Raw genomic sequence first — 22,523 nt, forward strand, 5'->3', positions numbered from 1 at the left:
CTGTATTCAAAACCTTGGAAAAGTGCAAAAACACATCTATTGTGTGCATTAGTTTGTTTACAGATGCCATTACAGGCAGTATGAACATGTTTATCCTGCTGTATCTTAGCTGAAAACTATATTGAGTAATAGGAGTTATGTGTGTCAGATGTGCCATCAACTGCTTATGGATACATTTTTCAGTTTTTTTGAGTCATTGGGAGAGCTGTTGGCTTGTAGCTGAGTAACTCTGTTGATGTGTAATTCTTGTGTAATGGAGCATTGATTGAGAATTTCAGTTGATCAGGGACATAGGCTCCGCAGATTTCTTTTTCTGGCTCTCCCACACCTGACTGTCAGGTTTTTCTACTGTCTGTTCTCATCCAGTGAGTCTAGTGAACTTCATTTGACCTCACCAAGACTGACTCAGTCATATTCAGGACTGTAGATGAGAATGAAACAATCTGGGACAGTGTTGTTCTCCTACCAAGGGAGTATTTTCCCTTTAAGGCATAATCCTCACACTTGTACAGTCCAATTGGATGCCATACAAAGGGCTTTGTGAAGTGTTGTCCACATCTGTGCATGTGGCTCAGCTGAAGCATTGCAACTATTACAGACTGCACTCTCTGCATGTCTCCAGTTTCTACCAGGGATCAACCGCAGGTGTGCCCAAGCAAGCATCCTCCCCAAGGATAGGCATAACTGTCCCTGGCTGGACTTTCAAGTGCCCAAACCACTAATCAGGTTCAGGTCACCTGGGCCATACTGCCATAGTCAGGGCTTTAACCCTGTATGCAAGCACCAGCAGTGCAGGCCTTTTTAAGATGGAGTGGTTGATGAGTACGGTGAGAAGGTGGCCAGTTGCTTCTCTTGTAAGTTTATCATATTCAGTAAAAAGGTTGTCTAGCAGGTGAATGTTTAGTTAAAAGCTTCCATATGAAATAGGTCATAATGGGAAAGATAGAAGCAAGTTGATAGAAGGTGCCATAGTACTACCTTATTTATACTAGAAATATCTGAAGAGGATACATTGGTAAAGGATTTGTTTAGGATTTCTTTCGTGGACTGAGTGACTATGATATGTTTTGCCAGAAAAATGCTGGGTTGAATTTGTGTTACCTTTGGTACTCGTTATAGTGATTATTTTTAGAATTTGGGATGAGGTATATTAGTTGATTATGTAGCTCTCTGCATTGTACAGGATATTGAGGTGTTCTGTAATCATGGCAATGTTTGCAAGTCCCTTCAGTGTGGTATGTGAGGAATTTATCCAAAGTAAGGAGATACATATTTATTTTTATTTTAATGCCTGACAGGTGCCATATATCAGCCTTTTTAGGAAGGAGTGGTTGAAGCAGTCAGCCTTAATGCCAAGGCTATGAGGTATTGAAGAAGGGTTTAATTAAGTTTCTTGAGGATGGAAGTGAATATGTGGGACAAAGTTTGTCATTGAACATGATAATGGCACTGTCATTTTTTTGATCTATAAATGCAACTAGATGAAAGACCGGAAAATTAATACTTGAATAGTCTGCCATAGTGCACAGTTTATCTGTGTTTTCTGGAGTGATTAACACTCAGTCCGAAGTACTTTTGTCTCCCAGAAATTTTAATCCTAGTGGTAGTAATGTTAAACTGTACTAGACCAAATAAATTTGTGGTGGGATTAAGATAAGAGTCCACATCAGTAGATCAGTTGACTTTTGTGTCTCCTTACACAGTCGTCTTCCTATATGTTGTTTGTTAGCCACAAGAGGTTGTCCTTAGTTGTGCCTCAAGGTGCACCTGGGAGAGATGTACAAGCCATCTGTGCTGATGGAATTTAACTGCTAAACCTTCACAATGACGAGGTGTGAGACTTGGTAAACAAGGGCATCTTATGCATGTAATATAATTGCACTATATGCTTGGGGTTTATACATTCATTTGGTGCATGTGTGTCCCAATCTCTCAAAAAGTATTTTAATAATCATACACATATTTAATATTTAAATATTCATTTATTTATCTGTTTCATTTTTAATGTATTCAGTTTTTGCCTTGTTTTTACAATGGAGTAAGCAGATTAAAGCATGTTGAAGGGGACTTTTGCTTTGGGTAAATATATTTTACATGAATCAGTATAGTAACTTTTGTTAGAGCAGCCGCAGTGGTGCAGCGGTTAGTGTTGCCACGTCACAGAAAGAGGTTCTCCGGTTCGATTCTCAGCTGGGGTACCTTCTGTGCGGAGTCTGCATGTCCTCCCTGTGGTCACGTGGGTTTCCTCCCACATCCCAAAGACATGCTGTAGGTGGATTGGATACTCTAAATTGGCTCTAGGCATGAGTGTGTGCCTGTGTGTGCCTTCTGTGGAAGGTTGGGTGCCGAGCTGGCAACTCGACACCATAAAACTCCACTGCCAGTCATGAGCGGACAGGTGATCCGTTGTGGTGACCCCTAGCCGGGAAAAAGCCGAAGTATAGTCATTTTTGTTGAATCTTTATGCTGTCAGGTGACAAACTTTCTGCATTTGTGTGATTATTCTGAATGAAGTGATTTACAGATGGTTAAAAATTCCGTTAATTCTGTTTAGATATACCATTAGTTTTCATGTTTTTTTAAATTTATTTATGTATATTAAATTTATTAATGACCAGCAGTCCTGAATGTTGGTCATTTAGATTTGGAAACACACTTTGAGATTTTTCATGCATGTTCCTCATCTGTGAATGTGCATGATGTATGCTGAGTAGGTGTTCTTGCTTTTGGCCCACTGCTGACTTTCAGAGACTTTGTACATTTTCATCAAGGCCTAAGGGATGTTATTTTATGAATAACCCAACCACATATTTGATAGTCTTTCTCATATGTGGCTAGTATATATTGTCCATTCTGTGCAGTAGCCAGCTTACCAAAGGGGTTGCTGCACTGGTTGAACAAACTGTTGCTACGTAGAAGAGTATGCACATGGCAGATTCAGTTACATCTCAAATAATGGTACATTTAATTTTGATATACTGACTGATTTTTTAACTTGACCAGAAAGTTTGTACACTGGATTTTTTTTTTACTTTTTTAACCTTTTCTTGAATTTGTAGAACTCTGACATGATCAAGCGTCAGCCACGGTCTCAATGCTTGACCACTCTTGTCGGACCAATGTTCAGGGAGGTAAGTTCCAACTTCATTATGTCTGAAATATGGATGTTTGGGATAAAAAACATTGCTACCATGGCAGGTGTGTGTTCTCTACATATCTATATTATTGTAGTTGTGTCTTTGTTTGTGTCTTTCGGCTTTTCCCGGTTAGGGGTCGCCACAGCGGAACTCTGGTTCGCTAATGATTGGCAGTAGATTTTTACATGCTGGCTTGCCGGGCCTAATGCACAACCTTCAACAAAGGAACACCCATTCACGCATGTCGCCACACAGAAGACGCTCTGAGAATCGAATGGGCAACGTCTAACTGTGAGGCGACAACGCTACCGCAGCACCACCACCGCAGTACATATCTATATTATTGTATGTGTTTCAATATTAAGAGCAGTCAGTAATCTCTGTTTCCAGATGTTCTTATAGTAGTTAAGCTGGAGTGCTTGCTTGGCTTGCTGTACTCTGCCTGATTATTGCTGATCTCCATCTGCATTTTATTTTGAATTAAAGTTTTTCATTTAAGGTTTGGTCACCTGTATTTTTTATCTTTTTCTTGTATTACATTTGTTTTGTTTTTAAGTTTTCTGTTCTGTTGGAGTTTTAAGAGATCTTGGCTAGGGTCCTGCCAAAAAATTCCTTTGCAAACAGTGAATAACATCAGCTAATTAGTAGGAGGAGCTGAGAAATAGCATTCCTCATTTAGCTAGAAATATTTGGAGGCATCTATATTTAGCTGGAGAGCTTGTTTGGCTTGCTTGCTGTACTCTGCTTGAATATTGCTGATCACTGCATTTTATTTTTCCTGCCCACCTGACCAACTGTTGCTGTATTCTTAAATGTGTGACGGCTTTTGAGTTTCCTGGCCCTACTATAAATCTGATTTTGGACACTCCTGCCAGTTTCATCTCGTCAGCTCATTCTACTGAGTATGGAGAGATCAGTTGGGAACGCCCACACCCTTAGTTTTTTAACCTTGAATTATCTTATGTTTCCTCCCTTCTGACTTAACTTAAAAATGTGTACTTTATTCAGCTGCTTTTACTGTATTTGTGTTTCTTCCTACTTTATTTTGCTTTTGCTGCTTGTTCTTAAAAGTGTTCAATTGCATTTATTCTGCTGCATTTATTACTGCTTGTTAGTTGCCTGATTAAATTGTAACTGTCATACTAAGCCTGTTAGTTTTGGTTTAAGCACTAGGCTTCAGGCCAGTTGTTTTACATTAAGAAAGGTTGTAGTCTGCACTCTTGTGGAGAGGTAGCTTACATCCTTCTAAGTTGGGAATTCCTGGTTGAAAGCTTATTGTGTCTGTTGTTCTAAAAGTGTATTGGTTCTGGTTTAAGCACTTGGGCTTCAGGCCAGTTATTTTACATTAAGAAAGTCTGTGGTCTACACTGTTATGGGAGGAGAGGGTAGCTTCTGCCCCTGTGAGAGCTGGAAATTGTTGGTTGAAAGCTTATTGTGCCTTTTGTTATAAGTGTCTTTGCAGTATATCACACTAGGAAGGTTTCTGGTCTACACTCTTGTGGGATTATTCTATTGAGTTGCTGCTTTACTAAAAATGTTATTGTGCTGCTGTGACTGTGATTTTCTGCACTTTAAATTTCTAGTACTTCTGCATTTAATAGCATAAGCTGGATTCAGGCTTGCTGAATCTAGACTGTTTGGCATCATTTGACTACTAAACCAGCCTCATTAAGAAGGCCCCCTGCACTCTTGTGGCAGAAGTGTGCGGCCAAGGACTTGTCTGAGTTCGGGATTGATGGAATAAGGATCAGTCTTGGGCTTTCCCAATGGTTACATTGTTAAAAACTGTTTAACCTCATTTGTATTTAAGCTTTGTGGTCAGCTTATCGGCACTACTCAGATATTGCACTGCTGTCCTGTGTGCAACTCAGTTGTGCATTGTGAAGCAGTGACAGTTTTCTACTCCTAGCCTTCCATAGAATAGCTGCTTTTTTGTTAGTCTTACAGCAAAACCTGGTCCGTCTAGCCCACAACCCACACCCCACTAGTTACTACAGTATATACCTGCCATAATAGACAGTTTCCCATCATTTCTTCAGCCAGCTTGATTGACATGGGCATCCTGAGGCAATGTAGCAATTGCCTCATACACTGACAACCAGTTACTCCTAAAACAAACAACGTGAGAGATGTATCTATACTATGAATTTGGAATCAATTCTCTCTCAAAGAAACAAATATCAAACAGGTTGTCAGCACACGCACACACAGACTCACACTTCACCTCTTGCACTTAAGCTCACAACACACAAATCAATATACACGGAGGTACTCGTTAGAAGCCTATCTAAAGATCAGAGACCTCCCCAAGTGCAAACCTACTGCACACACTACAGACCCAACAGAATCCACTACACACAACAGTGTGTCAGCAAATAAGCCCCTACCGTAAAACACCACAAAACCAAATGTCTATGGTCATAGGTGATTCCATAGTGAGAGACACAGGTGTCCCCCTCTCACCAAGCTAGACAAGAAGAAGGTCATGGAGAGTTGTCTGTCAGGTGCCAGGATTTGTTAGATCATGCACACACTTACGTTTCTCAACTGCAAGTACTATTGTGACTCTGACGTAGTCCATGTCAGAGTGAGTGACTTGAGATGTACCTCACTGGAGTATATGAAGAGAGACATGACTGAGCCCTCTGACTGTGTCCCAGGCAGGTATGTCCCTAGCCCTACGTAGCATTCTGCCTTTACCCAGGATGATGCCTCAATATAAACAAAAAATGATTGACTTCAAGAATTGGCTTAGCTCCTGGTGTCAGTCTAGCCTGGGAAGATATGGTCGACTTACCATGCTGCTTTGCCAGAGATGTTCGTCACCTATCACCTCTTGGCTTTCAGTTACTGGCAAAGGTACTTGCGGCCCTCATAGTGCTTTTTTTAGGAAATGTCATAAAATCCCTGACGTAAAAAATCCAGTAGAGACAAACTAAAGGTTATGCTGCTTAATGCTAGGAGTCTAAATCAGAAACTTCACTCACTGGAAACAATCCTTACCTTGGAAGATGCGATGTCTGTGCAGTCACAGAGACGTGGTTCAAGGATGCAGAGAGTACCGCAGCCATGCAAGGCTACAATGCCTTCCACACATTCAGACTTCAAAACTTGAGTAAAAGAACCAAAGGTTGAGGTGTATTCATCTTCATTAAAGACAAACACACCTCAATACTGGTCAAATGGCACTGACTCCCTGGAGCTGCTCAAAGTCCAACTGTAACTGTAGGTAAAACCACTTTTCTTATTGTTGTTGGCTATATGTCCCCCCACCATGAATCATGAGAACCACTCTGCCTACCTGGCACCTACTTGAGTTGCTCACTATGCAGCCAAACACCTTTGTCATGGGTAATTCAACTTTCCTTCCCCCGATTGGAAGTTGTATTGCTCTGGAACAGGTAGTCTGCACCCCCACAAGGGGCTTGAATGTCCTAGACTTAGTACTCACCAACATAGGGGGTATCTGCACTACACCCTGTGTGTTGCCATCCCTGTTAAGGTCTGATCATACATCAGTCTTGTTCAGAGTAACAATCATACCTGACCCCCCCGGAGCAAAAAGGATGAAACTATAGCCTCTATGCAGTGAATAAATAGTTTCAAACCCCCTGCTACCACTGTCAACAATGGCTTCTATACAGAGGTGTACACAAATGCCCTATATAAACACCTGTACAAATGTATAAACTCTACTTTACTTGAACGGATCAAAACAAGGTCCTCACGACTTCCAAGATGGCTGCACATTGAGTAACAGCTTAATTCTGGCTCTCCCAGTCTGAAAACAGAAACTTAACAAAGAAGGCCAGTGGGCCTATATTTCTGGGTAAATTTCAGTGTTAATAACTGGCTGGTAAGTGCACTGCCTTGATGCCAGGAAAAAAAGAAATATAAAGGACATGGAGGAAAATTAGCTACAAAAGCTGCCTACACATCCACAAACTACTGTCAAACACACAACACGTTTTTCGCCACTATCACAGTACCACTAGAGCCCTTATTGTCCTTTACTAATATAGTCAACCATTATAGAAACCAAGGACAATTTGTATCTGCCATATTTTTAGACTTGTCCAAAGCCTTTGACCATGGTAAATCACAACAAGCATATCAAGATCCTATCCTCCCTAAACCTTAGTAGCTCCTCTATCTCCTTGTTCAAATCTACCTATCAGGATGTCAGCAGGCTGTACTGTGGCAACACCACCTCTTCATTCTCCTGCCAGTTGCCTTAGTGGTCCCTCAAGGCTCCATTCTTGTACCCCTGCTTGTCTCCCTCTATACCAATCCACTCTACATCTCCACTCTTCACTCCTCTGTGATAATACACATGACTCTACTCTAATATGCACAGCCTCCTCCCTACAAAACCTCCACACTATAACCCAAGATTAATTTCTGTCAGTAGAAACATGGCTCACCAACCTCCAACTCATCCTAAACCCCAACAAAATAAAGCTGCTTCTCCTTTATTCCTCTAGGACTCCCTCCACTCACCTAACTTTCAACTGAGAGTCCAAAAACAAAACTATTATCACCCCAGCAACACATACTAAACTGCTAGAGGTCGAAAGTGAAAAGAGTCTGAAATTTGACATTCTTATTGCCCAAACTATTAAAAAGGTTCATAAAAAAATTGGGCCTTCTTTACAGAAAGTTTTTAACTAGATCCACAAAAGCTATCATGGCCCATACACACCTCCCGTCAGTTCTCTTATATGCCTCAACTGTACTAACCAACCTCTGTAAAACTGATCTTACCAAGCTAGAATCACATTACAACAACATTGCCAAGTTTGCTGATACCACACACAGGTCACATTGCTGCACTTCTCTTAAACAACTAAATTGGCTAGAACTCCCTCACCTGTTACACTGTAAACAACTAACCTTTGCCCACAAAATTTTGCATCAACCAGATAAAATCCCTGCTCTCATAAATCTTATACAACCGTACACTTCTAGAGCCTTCTGTTCCAGTGACAAACTCCTTTTACAAACCACCAAACCCAACAACTCAGCCGGGGAATCTCTTCTCATACAGCATTCCTACGTTATATTTCCTCTAACTGCTCCATAGTACAATTCAAAAAGCTCCTCACTACTCACTTAGTTAACACCTGGCATTGCTCTTGTAATCTTCCTGAATAATTCTGTTCTGTGTAGTTAACCACACCTCCTCAGTTAGTGCTAGCGTACTTCACTTGTTTATTTGTTCTATTATAACCCGTCTTCCTCTTTTATCTATATTGTATATACTCACATTATCTCATGTTGATACTGTAACTTCTAAAGTACTGTATTGCCCATGTTTGTTCTATTGCTGAAATTGTATGCTACTATAATGTTCTTTTATTATTATTCATTTTTTATTTTTACAATGTATATCTTTGGAGCTTTTCTCCCCGGGCCTCTGCTGAAAAAAGACCTGTGTCCAGTCAGACATTCCGGTAAACAAATATAAAATAAATAAAAGGTGAGAAAGAAACACAGACTGAGAGAAGTACTGTGGTTGTTCACCAAGAAGCAATAAAAGTTACAGACATGACGTCCAGTAACCTAAAGGAGAGTGTAAAACAGCTCCACACAGAACTAGTTAAAATAAACCAAGCATTGATGGAGTATGTCAGCACAAACAACAAATAGCTGAAAAAAAAAAGCAGCTTTAAACAGAAATTGAGATAAGGTGACAACTGCAAACTGCTGAGGTTGAATTGAGGAAAAGGCTGGCTGAATAAGATTGCACAAGAAGAGATGTTTCAAAAAATAGAGTTGGAGGACAGAGCACTTATGAAAACCTGAGATTTTATGCTGTACCAGAGAAGTTGGAAGGAATAAACTGTGTTAATTTTATAAGAGCAAAAATAAGCAACTGGACTGATATTCCACAACAGGAACTGTTAATTGAAAGAGCACATCGTGCATATGCTCCACATCTGGTTACTAGAAAACAACCTAGACCCGTTAATAGTAAAACTGCAGTCTTATCAGCAGAAGGAATTGATCTGACAAAATTGTGGCAGGAGGATAAAGTGCTAAAAGTGGAAGACAGTAGAGTGTTTGTGGAGAAAGATTACTCAGTGTATACCAGGCAGAACAGGAGTAAATATATCCCATTATTTAGGGAATGTTGAAGCGCACATGTGAGATTCAAACTGCTGTACCCAGCCATTTTAAAGTGTTTTTCCCTGGAGGGTCAAAATAATTTTTTGATGAAGTTCATGCTAAGGAGGAAATATAAAAGTTTGTCCAACAAAGGATGGGCTGTGAAATCAGGAGGAGGTTCTGCTTCATGTTCTGGTAATAAGGACTACAGAGAGACTGAACCCGTAAAATCTTTTCCACTGTTTCATTTGCCTGAGAGAAACAAGAAAACATAAGAATTGATTAGAAGAATCAGGAATATGTTGGAAATAAAACAGAGAGAGACTTTGGGAGATGGTGATGAACAGAATTAAAGTTAGTAACTTGGAAATCAACAACTGTGGGATGATAAAGCAGTATAACTATATTTGTGAAACATGACAGAATAAGAACATCTGAAAATATTAGACTTCCTTGGACTTAAACTTGTGGGGAACTTTAAAGCATATACCCTGCTTCTTGTTGTTAATATTCGGAGCATAAAATTAGTAACTTGCAAACAGACAAATATGGGTTTACAAAACAATAATTATATTTGTGAAACATGGAAGAACAAGTAGATTTGGAAATATTGGATTTTTGTGGACTTAAACTTGTGCTGGACTCTAAAGCATATGCCCTATATTGTCATTAATCTTTGCAGAACTACTTTGGAGAGGAGAGGGGAGAAAGTTAACTGCAAGTAAAACAGATATTTTTTTTCTTATTGGTAATGTTTAAATGTTGCATAACATGTCCTTCAAGAATGCAACTGCAGTCATAACATGTGGGTTGTCCTGCCTCAGGCAGCCCTCGGTCGGCCGGATTCCAAAGTCTGGGTCCGACGTCGGCTGGTCGCATTTCTCTCCGACGTCAGAGCGGCTGGAGTGTATAAGCATCAGCCGACGCCATTTTCTTCAGTCTTTCTTGCCGCGCGGTGCCCGAAGCAGAAGCGGTTCGCAAGTGCCGGTCGGTCAGCTCCTGTATTCTACGATATCGAAGTCATCAAAAAAGCTAAGTACCCCGTTGGGGACCTTTTTTTGCCTCAGCCGATGTCAGAAATTACTGAAAAAGTTAACAATTGTCTTTTTTGTGGTAAACAAATACCTCATAAGGATTTCCACTCTTACTGCCTCCCTTGCCTGGGCCCAGACCACGACGTCTCGGCCTGTGTAGCCTGTGCTCGCTTCAACAAGCGCACTCTCAGGCGCCGGGCGGAGTTCGCTGAAGATATTTTCGGCGATAAATTTGCTTACACCATGCCGTCGGATCTTCCGACATCGCAAACGCCTAAAAAGCGAAAAGACCGGGACCGACATTCTCGGCCCCCGTCTACCACCGACTCCACGCCAAAACCTAGCGCGAGTGCTCCGGTTCCCTCTGAGACGGTCTCTCCACCGCATTACCGACGACTCCGATTCCAGACATTACTCCGCCAGTTATAGATTTTCCTCCGGATACCGAAACCGAGGAAATGCCCGAGACCATTGCTGTGGACATGGTCACTCCGGCACGTGGAGCTGCCAGGCCTCCTATGGCCATGTCTATTAAGGCCTACAGTAGGGCTAAGGCAGCCAGCAAAACAAAGCATATTACTTCTAAATCCTTACCTCAGCCGACTCCGGAGACACAAATTATGTCCATGGCTGCTGATTTAATTTCCATGATTAGAGGTTCACAGGCCCATCCTGAGAGAGCATCCCAGCCTCCTCCTGATAAAAGGCCTCGGGTTGAACCCTCTGACCCTACTCCTTCAGATGAAGACTCTGAGGGCTCTGTCCACTCTGATAGCCAGGAAGAGCTCTTCCAGACCTATGAGGACTCGGATGCAGAAGATTCCATCCCTTTGGCCTCCCCTCCTGAGGATATTTCCTTTGGGGAAGTTCTGCACACCATGAGGGAACATTTCAAGTGGCAAGGACAGGAATATTCTGATTCTAGGAAACGCCTTAGGACTTTTCTTAAGAAGCCTCAGCACAGGCCCTTAGCTATTCCTCCTGTACTTGATGTTCTGGATGATTTGTATTCTAACTCTAGTGCTACCCCTGATTCTCTTCCTCCTGCTCCTGCCAAGCCAGACAGGTATTACAGGGTCCCTGAAACTCATTCCCATTTATTCAGGGCCCATACTGCTGATTTGGAAACTATTTCACAGGGGCCTAAAGGAGTTTCAGCCTCCACCTCAAAAAATCCTTTGCCCTCGAACAGGGAAGCGAGGTCATTAGAGAGATGGGGTAAAAAGGTTTACACATCCACTACCTTATCTATGAGAGCTTTAAATCGCCTTTTTCATATGTTACAATATCAGGATTATCTCTTGGAAGATTTACAAAAAACATTAGCTTCTCCTGATCCTTTAGACAGGAAGACCTTGCAGGAAGCTGTACATAACACTCAGCAAGTAAGCAATCACTTCCTGCAGTGTGGATATGATGCATTGGAAGCTTCATGTAGGGCAGCTATGACAGGGGCAGTGATTCATAGACATGATTGGTTAAAAGATCAACCTCTACCAGATCATATAAAAGCAAAGCTTCTGGATGCACCCTTGGAAAAGAACAAGTTTTTTGGTGCAAATGCTAAGGATGTCTTAAACACCATAGAAGAAAAAGCAAAATCAGTTCAGACTGTGAAAGATTTCCTCCAGGTTCAACCCCCCAGGTTCAGTAGGAATTGGCCTTCAAAAAACTGGTCCTTTCCTAATCCAGAAAAGTTTCAAAGGGTAAGAACAGACGTGGCCGAGGAAGAGGCCAATACAGAGGCCCTTACAGGGGACGACAATGGCAGCCAGGAAATCAAAGAAGTGATGCAGGGGTTTCACCTGCCCAACAACCACAAACTCAATGACTTTCCTCTACTACCGCTTACCAGGGAACAACTAGAAGCTCCCTTGGGCGGGAAATTATCTCTGTTTGCAGAAAACTGGCACAGACTGACAAAGGACAAATGGATTTTGGACATTATAGACCGAGGGTACAGGTTTCATTTTCATACCTTACCAAGAAAACAAGGCATGCCAAACCTACCACAAAATCAGAGGGCAGAGGCTATCAAGCAAATCACTCTGCTGACTCGAATGAAAGCAATAGAAAGAGTTCCACAACAAGAACAAGACCAGGGGTTTTACTCAAGACTGTTCCTTGTTCCAAGAAAAGAATCTCAATGGAGACCAATACTAGACTTGTCAGCATTAAACACCTTTCTCATAGTACCAAAGTTCAAAATGCTGACTCTACAGCAACTCCTTCCCATGCTGGGCAAGGAGTCGTGGCTGATTACTCTGGACCTCAAGGAGGCATACCTGCATGTCCCTATCAGACACAGCTGCAGAAGATACCTCAGATTTCTTGCAGGGCCAGAGCATTATCAATTCTCAGCATTGCCATTTGGCTTATCTACTGCGCCCAGAGTATTTACAAAATGCCTGGCTTCAGTGATTGCTCATTGCAGGCTCCAGGGAATACAAATTTACCCGTATCTGGACGACTGCCTCATACAAGCGGACGACAAATTGATGTTGACAAAAAACCTGGATTATGTCATACGATTACTTCAAGCTCTGGGATACACAGTCAACTTCCAAAAGTCAAGACTGCAGCCATCCCAGCAAATAATCTTCTTAGGAGCCAAACTAGACACAGCCTCTCAGATGGCTTACCTGACAGAGGACAAGCAAGAGAAGTTAACTCATTACTTCAAAGGTTTAGCAAAACTCACCCAGATGACTGCAAGATTCCTACAGGCCCTGGGTTACATGGCATCCTGCATTCTACTGGTTCCATTAGCAAAACTACACATGAGAAAGCTTCAGTGGTACCTAAAAAGCATTTGGTCTCAACACAGCAACAACTTGGAGACAATCATACCACTCATTCCATGCCTACAAAAGGAATTCCTATGGTGGGCCTCGGTGAGCCAGGAAAACACAGGTATGTCATTCAAAAAACCACAGATAACACAGACCATGACTACAGACGCCTCAGACCTTGGATGGGGGGCGCACATGGAAGGCAGGTGTATACAAGGACAATGGTCTCCAAAGGAAACACATCTGCATATAAACCAAAAGGAAATGCTGGCAGTGATGTATGCCATCGAGGCTTTTCAACACCAACTCCAGCAAGGCCATTTAATGATACGGACAGACAACACCACTGTAATGTGGTACATAAACAAGCAGGGGGGAACCCACTCTTATCCCCTTTGCAGACTGACAATGCAGCTTTGGGAGAAATCACTGAGCCTAAACATCCAGTTACAATCCCAGTTTGTTCCAGAAAAAGACAATGTGTTGGCGGACAGCCTAAGCAGGAATTTCACAGATCCACACGAGTGGAGGTTACATCCGAAGGCCTTCAGACAACTCACTTCAACATGGGGCAAGCCAGAAGTGGACCTATTTGCCTCTCACCTCAACCATCTTCTACCAAAATTTTGCACAAGGACATACCATCCAAAAGCTTGGAAAATAGATGCCCTCTCATTCAACTGGAACTGCCTAGCAATCTATGCATTCCCACCTCTACCACTGATGACCTCAGTATTACTAAAGATCAAAGCAGAGAAGCCCAAGGGAATCATAATAGCTCCGGATTGGCCAAGACAACACTGGTACCCACTACTACGGAGCATATGTCACACCAGGAAGCGGGCCCTCCCTCAGTGGCCTCTACTTTTGACTCAGCACAATTTCGAAACACTGCATCCAAATCTTCAGACACTGCAGCTAACAGCCTGGGAGATCCCATAAATAACTTCAGCTTATCTCTCTCCAAGGAAGTTCAGCGGATACTAATAGAGGCTCGAAGACCATCCACCAGAAAGGTTTACTTAGCAAAGTGGAAAAGATTCAGCAATTGGAATACCAGCAAGGGACATGATGCATCATTGTTGAACATCCCACTCATCTTGGAATATTTGGCAGCTATGTTATAGAACGGCCTCTCATATTCTTCCATAAAGATACATGCATCTGCTATTTCAGCTAGATACAACACTGATCCTCCTGTTTTCTCTCACCCCTTACTAAGACCATTCCTCAGGGGAATCAAGAACATTAAGCCACCAAGAAAGGCCCCAGTGCCAGCCTGGGACCTCAATTTTGTCTTAGAAAAACTGGCTCTACCTCCTTTTTAGCCAGCAGCTTCAGTTGACTTGCAATTTCTCTCTTGGAAAACAGCTTTTCTGTTGGCAATTACCTCAGCAAGAAGGGTTTCGGAGCTACAGGCCCTAATGGCAATACCAACCTTTATTATTTTCCACAGAGACAGGGTTTCATTAAGGACCAACCCTACCTTTATGCCAAAGGTGGTATCTAGGGTTTCTCTAAATCAAGCCATTCATCTGCCTGCTTTCTTCCCCAATCCTGAGAATAAGGGGGAAAGACTTTTGCATACCTTGGACATTCACAGACAACTTCAATACTACCTGGACAGAACCAAGGCCAGTAGGAAGTCTGAACAACTTTTTGTAGCTTACGCCCCTGCAGTCCAAGGAAAAGCAATTTCAAAACAGACTATTTCTAAATGGATTGGACATTGCATCAGATTCTGTTATTCCTTTCATGGAAAGACTGTTCCAGCCAATGTCAGACCACATTCCACCAGAGCTACAGCCACCTCTACAGCATTCTTAAGAGGGGTGCCTACCAAGGACATTCTAGAAGCTGCTACATGGAGCTCCGTGCATACATTCTCCAAACACTACAATCTCCCTCTATATTCCAGATCCAGAGCAGGCTTTGCTTCAGCAGTCCTGCAGGGTTTGATTGCCACACCATCCCTTTCCTAGAGCATGCCTCCTCCCCCAGCTAAGCTATGGTATTCTACCCACATGTTATGACTGCAGTTGCATTCTTGAAGGACATAGTACAGTTTTGTACCTACCATAAATGTAGATGTCCGATAGACATGCAACTGCAGTCGGATTTTCCCTCCCTCCATACCCCTCTATGCCTAGGGTCCACTCCTATCCCTGTTATTCTTAGCTGGGGATATCTGTTATGGTGTATTTGTTTTATTGCTCATTTATTTGTTTGGAATCCTGTTTTTGTCTTCCAATTTGATTACAGCCTTCCTTGGAGGGTACCTGGCATCTGGGGCAAGAAACACTGAAGAAAATGGCGTTGGCTGATGCTTATATACTCCAGCCGCTCTGACGTCGGAGAGAAATGCGACATCAGCCGACGTCGGACCCAGACTTTGGAATCCGGCCGACCGAGGGCTGCCTGAGGCAGGACAACCCACATGTTATGACTGCAGTTGCATGTCTATCGGACATCTACATTTATGGTAGGTACAAAACTGTATTTTTCTTAGCAGGCTGTGAAGTAAATTTTCTTAGTTCTTTTTTTTTTAATGTAATGGGGGATGCTAATATAAACAGATGTTTTTGTTTTTTCTTTCTCCCTTTTTCCTTGTTCGGTTTTAAGAAATGTAGGCATGGCAATTTTGGTGCATGGGAGGGATAGAGGAAAGGTTAAGAGAGCATGACAAAAGAAAAATCAGTGTGCTTTTTCTCGTGCTTGCATAGGGAAATGATTGGGATAACCCTAGGATTTATTCAGTAACAGGTTTACTACAAAGCATATAAATGGAAAAGAAAATTGAATATTATGTTTTTTTTTTCTAGTAAACAGGGTATCCTTAGTCTGTGTCTGGTTTACATGTCACCAAAAGACAATCTGATAAAGAGAAATGGCTTGGAGAAAATGTTTACTGAACGCATTTAATTGTTTTCTTAGCTGGGAGAGCTATAAAGATAAGAGAAAACATGATAGCACTTGCTAAAAGCACAGGCTATATCATGCATCTTAGCATGAATGACCTTTATTTTTGGTTGTCTCTAGCCTGTGGGTGTGGCTATCAGTTTAGAATATTTGTTCTTATGTGCATAGTTTTGTGTGTTATTAAATTAATAGGTTTTTGTGTGGTATTGGAGGATGTGTATTTTTGTTTGGGTTTTCAGTAAAACAAAAAATTCTGCAAGATGTGACACAGGCTCAAATGGAGATGAGAAGAAACAATTGGATAAAAGATTAACCTACCAACTGGTGAATGCATGTAACACAAAAGCTGGAACTAGACATTTAATGAAAAAGCTGTTGTATATAAATGGTGGGAATAATAATCCGTCAAGAATTATTCTTTTTATAATGTCTTCAAATGTTAATGGTTTCACAGATAAATACAAAAAAGGAGTAGTGAACTACATTAACAATGTAGGATGCAAATAGCTATGCTCCAGGAGGCACACTTGGAAAGAACTGAACATGTGAATTTGATAAAGAAAGGTTTTCATGATGGTTATTTAGCAGAATACCTGTGGCAAAGGAAGAGAGGAGTACACCAACAGCTATAGAAGTAAATATAAATATGATAAAGAAAGATTTGTAGTACTAAGGGGCTACTGGCAAAGGAGGATTACACTAGCATGTATTTACATTCCACAGAAAACTGCTATAATAGAGCTTAAGAAAAATGCTGGGAGAAATTATCCGCGTTCAGCAAGGAATATTACTTACAGGTGCGGACTGGAATTTGATTCCCAAATTTGAAGATGTGTCCCAGAAGAGAAAATGTAACAAAGGAGGATAGATTTTTAAAGAAGGTTTTGGAGATATTTGGCATGGAACATGTAAATTCAGTACTAGGAGTTTGGAGTGGATTTACATATTCCCCAAGATACAAAAAATGGGCTAGGCTAGACAGAATGTACATTTCACAGGGACATGTACATTTAATTGAAGGTCTTGATATGCACCCATTAACTGTTTGAGATCATGCACCAATAATATCTAAAATAAAAACACAGGATAATGAAATACAAATGCGACACTGGCACTTACCCACCTATTTGTTGAAAAGAGGAATTTAAGGAATGGGCAGTGGAAATTATTCAGGAGATATTAGAGATGATAGAAATTTCGTCTGAACATATAGCTAGGGAGTGGAATAAATTTAAATTGGAATTTGAAAATAAGTAGGAAATAAAATAAAAGGGGAGATATGGTTAAGAAGTAGCAAGAATTACCTAGAGGGACTGACAAATGTTAAAGTATTGTAAGATAGGGGGAATCTCACAGAACAAGAAGAGAAACAATTGCAGAATGCTAAATGGAAAATACAGGATTAGCTTGATAGTATGCATGAGTTTAAAGAGACTGCTGTTAAGCAACTTTTTTTTTTGATAACTCTAGAGTTGTTATAGCACAAAGACTCTGGCAACAGAAAGAAGAAAGGGCTGTCACTAAAATTAGGGTGCTGATAGGGGATCCTGTAGAAGTAGTAGAAATATTTTGAAAGTTCTATGAACATCTGTATAAAGCAGAGACATATGGAAATCAAGAAAAGGTGCAAATATAAATGTTTATGTAAGAATTAAGTATGCCAACGTTAGAGGGAGAGGAGGCTGTATTACTAATAGGATAGGAGGAAATGAGATAAAAATGGTGGTATGTAACCAATCTGCAGGAAAGTCCTTGGGAATAAATGGTATTCCTGTGGAAGTTTGAAAGCTAGAAGAGGAAAAACTGATGAAGATCTGGAAGTTTTTTTTTAACAGGATTTCAAGAGGAGGAGAACTTCCAACATCCTGGAAGGAAAGCGGTAGTATCTGTAATACCTAAAGAGGGTAAAGACCCATCAGATCCAGCTTCATACAGGCCCATTTCAAAACTAAATCATGATAATAATGTGTTTGTCTATAATGGCTAGAAGAATGCAAAAGTGATGCCAAAATTGATAGATATGGATAAATGTGGTTGTGTGGAGGGGAGGCAGAAAACAGTAACAGAACAGTGATGGATCCAGAGGGAAGCAGAATGTAAAAAAATACCAATGCTGTTGGTAGGTCTTGATACAGAGAAAGCATTTGAGTAAGCTGGGACTTAATGAGCAGAGCAATGGAAACATTTGCATTCCCTGATAAAATTATAAGGTTGATTAAGAGGATATGTGAGGGATCAGAGGCAAAATTAAAATGGGTGGGGGCCTCTCTGATAATCTCTGCTTGAACAGAGGAATCAGGCAGAGGTGTCCTCTCTCCCCTATTTGCATTATATCTAGAACCATTGACAAAGAAAATAAGCGACTCAAGTTCAAGGATATAATTGGTATGGTAGTCAAGAAGAGTTGGCTGTATTTGCAGATGACATTATTTTATACCTGACAAAACCAGAAAGGGACATTACAGTGCTGTGGAACATACTGATACAGTTTCAGACCTTTACAGGATGCAAAATGAATGAAGCTGAGAACAAAAGTGATGGCAGTAAACTATGTACCCACATACGAATTGGTTCAGCAATATCCATACTTATGGGGACATGAGAAAATTAAGTATTTAGGAGTGTGGATTACAAATAATAACTGGCATGGCAGCTAAGGATATGTGGGAAGAGACTAAACAAAAATAATACAGGCAGTGGAAACTGTTATATGTATATCAGTAGAAAGATACAAGCAGTTAAAATGTTTTTAGCCCCTTTAGTTTTATACACAGGTCAGGCATATTTTTATCAACCAGAGGAGAAGCTGTGGATAGTTGTGAATAAAGTTCACTCAAAGTTGCTCAATGTTTTCTGGAATTCATACATTTCAATGCCTTGGATCAACTTATCGACACCCCCACCAGGGGCAGCAGTATCCTAGACCTGATCATTAATGACCGGTGTTCCACACCAGAGGTCAGTTCCTCGGTCAGATCCGACCACAAGCTAATCACCCTAGACATCCACATCCTGCCCCCACCCCCCATTAGGGAAACCACCATAAAAAAATTCTCCAAAGCCAATCTAGTGGTCCCCTGCCGTAAACTCTACAACAAAAGAAAGAAACTGTTGCAAAAAAAGAGTAAAATCCCATGATTGGAGAAACTCCCTGGGCAACCTCTGTAAGAAGCTGAGATCCCTCATAAAATCCTGTTATGCTAATTATGAACACAAAATCACCACTGATTCTAAAGACAACCACAAAGCACTCCATAGCTGTGTCAAGAATCTCAATGGCAACACTCAGACCTGCTGTGAGTTACAACACAATGGCACTAAATATACAAAACCAACTGATATTGCCAACATCCTGGCAGACAGGTTCATTGCTAACTTTACCCCCCCTCACCCCCTAAAGGGCCCATCTCTATACCGGAAGAATGCAAAGTTCCTGTAGTCACAGCTACACAGGTAAAAACCACAGTCTCCAAAGCCAAGAACACAGTATCCATGGGATCTGACAACATCCCAGGCTGCGTTCTACATGAACTACAGAATGAACTGGCATCCCACCTAAGTACAATGTTCAATCATAGCCTCACCTCAGGCTTTGTGCCCACTGAATGGCACACAGTGATGGGTATCCCACTTCACAAAGGGGGAGCTACCATGGACCCCGGGAACTACTGCCCCATTAGCCTAACGAGCCTGGTCTGCAAGGCCATGGAACGTATCATCATGGAACTTATAAACAAAGACATTGATAATCTCCAAACTCTGGACCCCACCCAGTTCGGGTTTATAAAAGTCAGAGCATGTCTCCTAAACCTGATAGACTTCTTTGATGCAGTCACCAAAGCTGTAGACGAGGGTAAGGTGGTTCACACAGCCTATCTAGATCTCAACAAGGCTTTTGACACCATCCCCCACTCTGGAATTATAGATAAACTCACTAAAAGGTATAAATGCCTGTGACAGAAGATGGATTGCCAAGTGGCTCACTGACAGAACCCACACTGTGAAAGTAGCCGACTCCAAATCCGAGATCAGTGACAAGTGATGTACCCGCAAGGTTCAGTCCTGGGTCCTCTCCTGTTTGGTATCTACTTTTCTGAAGTACAGGCTAACACACAGAAGGTCTTTGGATAATGAAGTTCGCAGATGACTGCAAACTTGGAGCTATAATTGAAACTCCTAATGATGCGGACATCCTACAAAAGGGCCTCACTGAGACAGATGCCTGGTGTCAAAGTCATGGCCTCAAGCCCAATGCCAAAAAGTGCATTGTCATCCTCTTTGGTAAAAAAAAACTGTACCCATGAGCTACCACATAGCTGGTAGTCTACTTAACACTGAAAGTGTGATGAGACCTTGGGACACAGGTGGACAGTAGTCTCTTCTTTGATAATCACATTGCCACAGTAGTCAGGAAATCCTCCTACGTGGCGCACACTCATCACAAAAGCTTTCTCATCCAGGAAAAAAAGGTCACTGTTCCCCTCTTCTCGTCACTCATTAAACCCATCATAGAGTACAACGCCCATTTTGGTATGTACCTCACAAGACATCTACAACAACAACTGGAAAGGCCGCAGAAATACCTCACAAAGAGGATTACCAGCCTCCAACAGATGCCCTATGCAGACCATCTCAAAAAACTCCAGCTTTACTCCATCGCATATCACCTACTAAGAGGTGATCTCTGCCGAACATACAAAGCTATGTCAAACCCAGAGCTGTTGGACATGCTCCCACTTAAAGAAATCCCAATCTATGTGAGCTACGCGCTCTAGGGACCTAAGCCTTGTCACCACAATAAACAGAACATGCTGGAGGGATAGATTCCTGTCCCAGAGACTTCCCATACTCTGGACCAAACTACCTGTCTATATAAACAAAGCTCCTCATTAGCACTCTTCAAGAAAAATCTTGATAGTTTAATGAGAAATAGGAAATTCACCCCAGGATCACCTCTGTGGCTCTGCTTGACAGGGGCACAGGAAAATAATTTTCTTGGGTGGCGAAAGCCAGGGTACCTTTTTTGGCTAGGCTTATATAAGCCCTAGGGCCAATAGCCTAGTACCTACCTATGAAGAGCTGAAGAATTTTACATGGGAGGGGAGGACAGCAAGAGTCAAGTGGGATAAGCTTATACTTCCAGTAGAACAGGATGGATTAGGATTACCCGAGTTGAAGGCGTATTTCAGAGCAACACAGTTAAGGCTCCTTTACATAGCACAAGCAGAAAACTATAATTCAAAATGGAGAGAGATTATGATGAAACAGGGGGGAAGCTCAAGTAACAAGGAGAGACTGGAATTTTGGATGCAGACCTTTAAATAGAACAATAATAATCATATAGAGTATTATTTCATGAAGTAGCAGGAAGTGTTCCAAGAACTAAGCCAATGCAGTAATGGAGAAAGGAGATTCTGCCGATAAGGATGACTGCAATCTGGGATACAGACAGTATGCAAGAGGGGACAGGAATATATTGGAGAAAATTGGCAAAGGAACCAATTATTGACACCAAATAACTAGTGAGGAAAAAGTACTATAATGGGGAGATGCCAAGAACTTGTTTGGACTGTAAGTTAGAGATTGCCTTCCATGTCAAGGATTGATATCAGAGTATAGGCAAAGAGAAAGAAATAAGGGGGCTTAAAACAAAAGACCAGCACTAGTAGAGTTTTTGGTAGAATCTGGAACAGAAGTTTCCATTAAGAAAGGAAAAAATAATAGAGCATATAAAATATTGCATGATAGCTATAAGAATCACTCAGAGGAGGTAAAGAAAGGTTTGGAAGAAAGACTAGATAAGCAATTTACAAATAAACAATGGAGGATATATGTATGTCTCCAAAATATGCAAAAAAATGTAGAAAATGTAGGATCTTTGCCTGGTAGTGTTTACATAGGTATTGTTATACCCCAGGCAGGCTCTAAAGAATTTTTCCTCATGTAGGCAGCAAATGTTAGAGGTATGATAGGGAGAAAGAGACAACTGAGAACATATTTTCTGGGAGTGTAATGAGTTGGCAGACTTTAAAGATTTGCGCAGTCTGAACAGTTGGAGATGCTAGGTGAGCAAATTGGAGTAACTAGGGAAATGATTTTTTGAGCTATGATACAGAATTGGAATTGCCTAAACATAGTAAGGCCTTGGTGAGTCTAATTATGATGGTTGCCAAAAAAGCAATTACTAGAAAATGGATATCAAAGTCTAAACCAACTTTATTAGAAGTAATGAAGATCGTAACAGAGATAAAACAACTAGAACTGGGATCTTTGGAAAAGGGTAGGAGCAAATTACATGGGAAAAAATGAGAAATGTGGGATCAATAGATGTAGAGGATGAACAAGGTTTAAAAGAAGACAGCATTTGAATGAGCTGTGTAATGGTTGACTGACAATGACTGGATGTATTAAAAGTGATGTGTATAATGTTTGCAGCTATGGTTGTGTTGGCACGGTTTGTAAGGTATAATGTTTGCAACCAAGATTGTGTCACTATGGTTTATTTTCATTTGGTGCTGCGGTAGCGTTGTCGC

The 22,523-nt window shown here is 41.3% G+C and overlaps 1 protein-coding gene across 1 annotated transcript in view; it reads left to right on the forward strand.

The window, feature by feature from the left end:
• STK25 (serine/threonine kinase 25) overlaps positions 1-22,523 on the forward strand; it is a gene marked incomplete in the record, with an annotated part of 665,014 nt that overhangs the window by 609,979 nt on the left and 32,512 nt on the right. The window contains 1 exon segment of the mRNA XM_044070790.1: positions 3,060-3,131. Within this exon segment, the coding sequence (XP_043926725.1) occupies positions 3,060-3,131 (72 nt within the window).

The sequence above is a fragment of the Protopterus annectens genome, chromosome 4.part1 (genome assembly GCF_019279795.1).
Source record: "Protopterus annectens isolate FY-2018-M chromosome 4.part1, PAN1.0, whole genome shotgun sequence".
Classification (NCBI taxonomy): Eukaryota; Metazoa; Chordata; order Ceratodontiformes; family Protopteridae; genus Protopterus; species Protopterus annectens.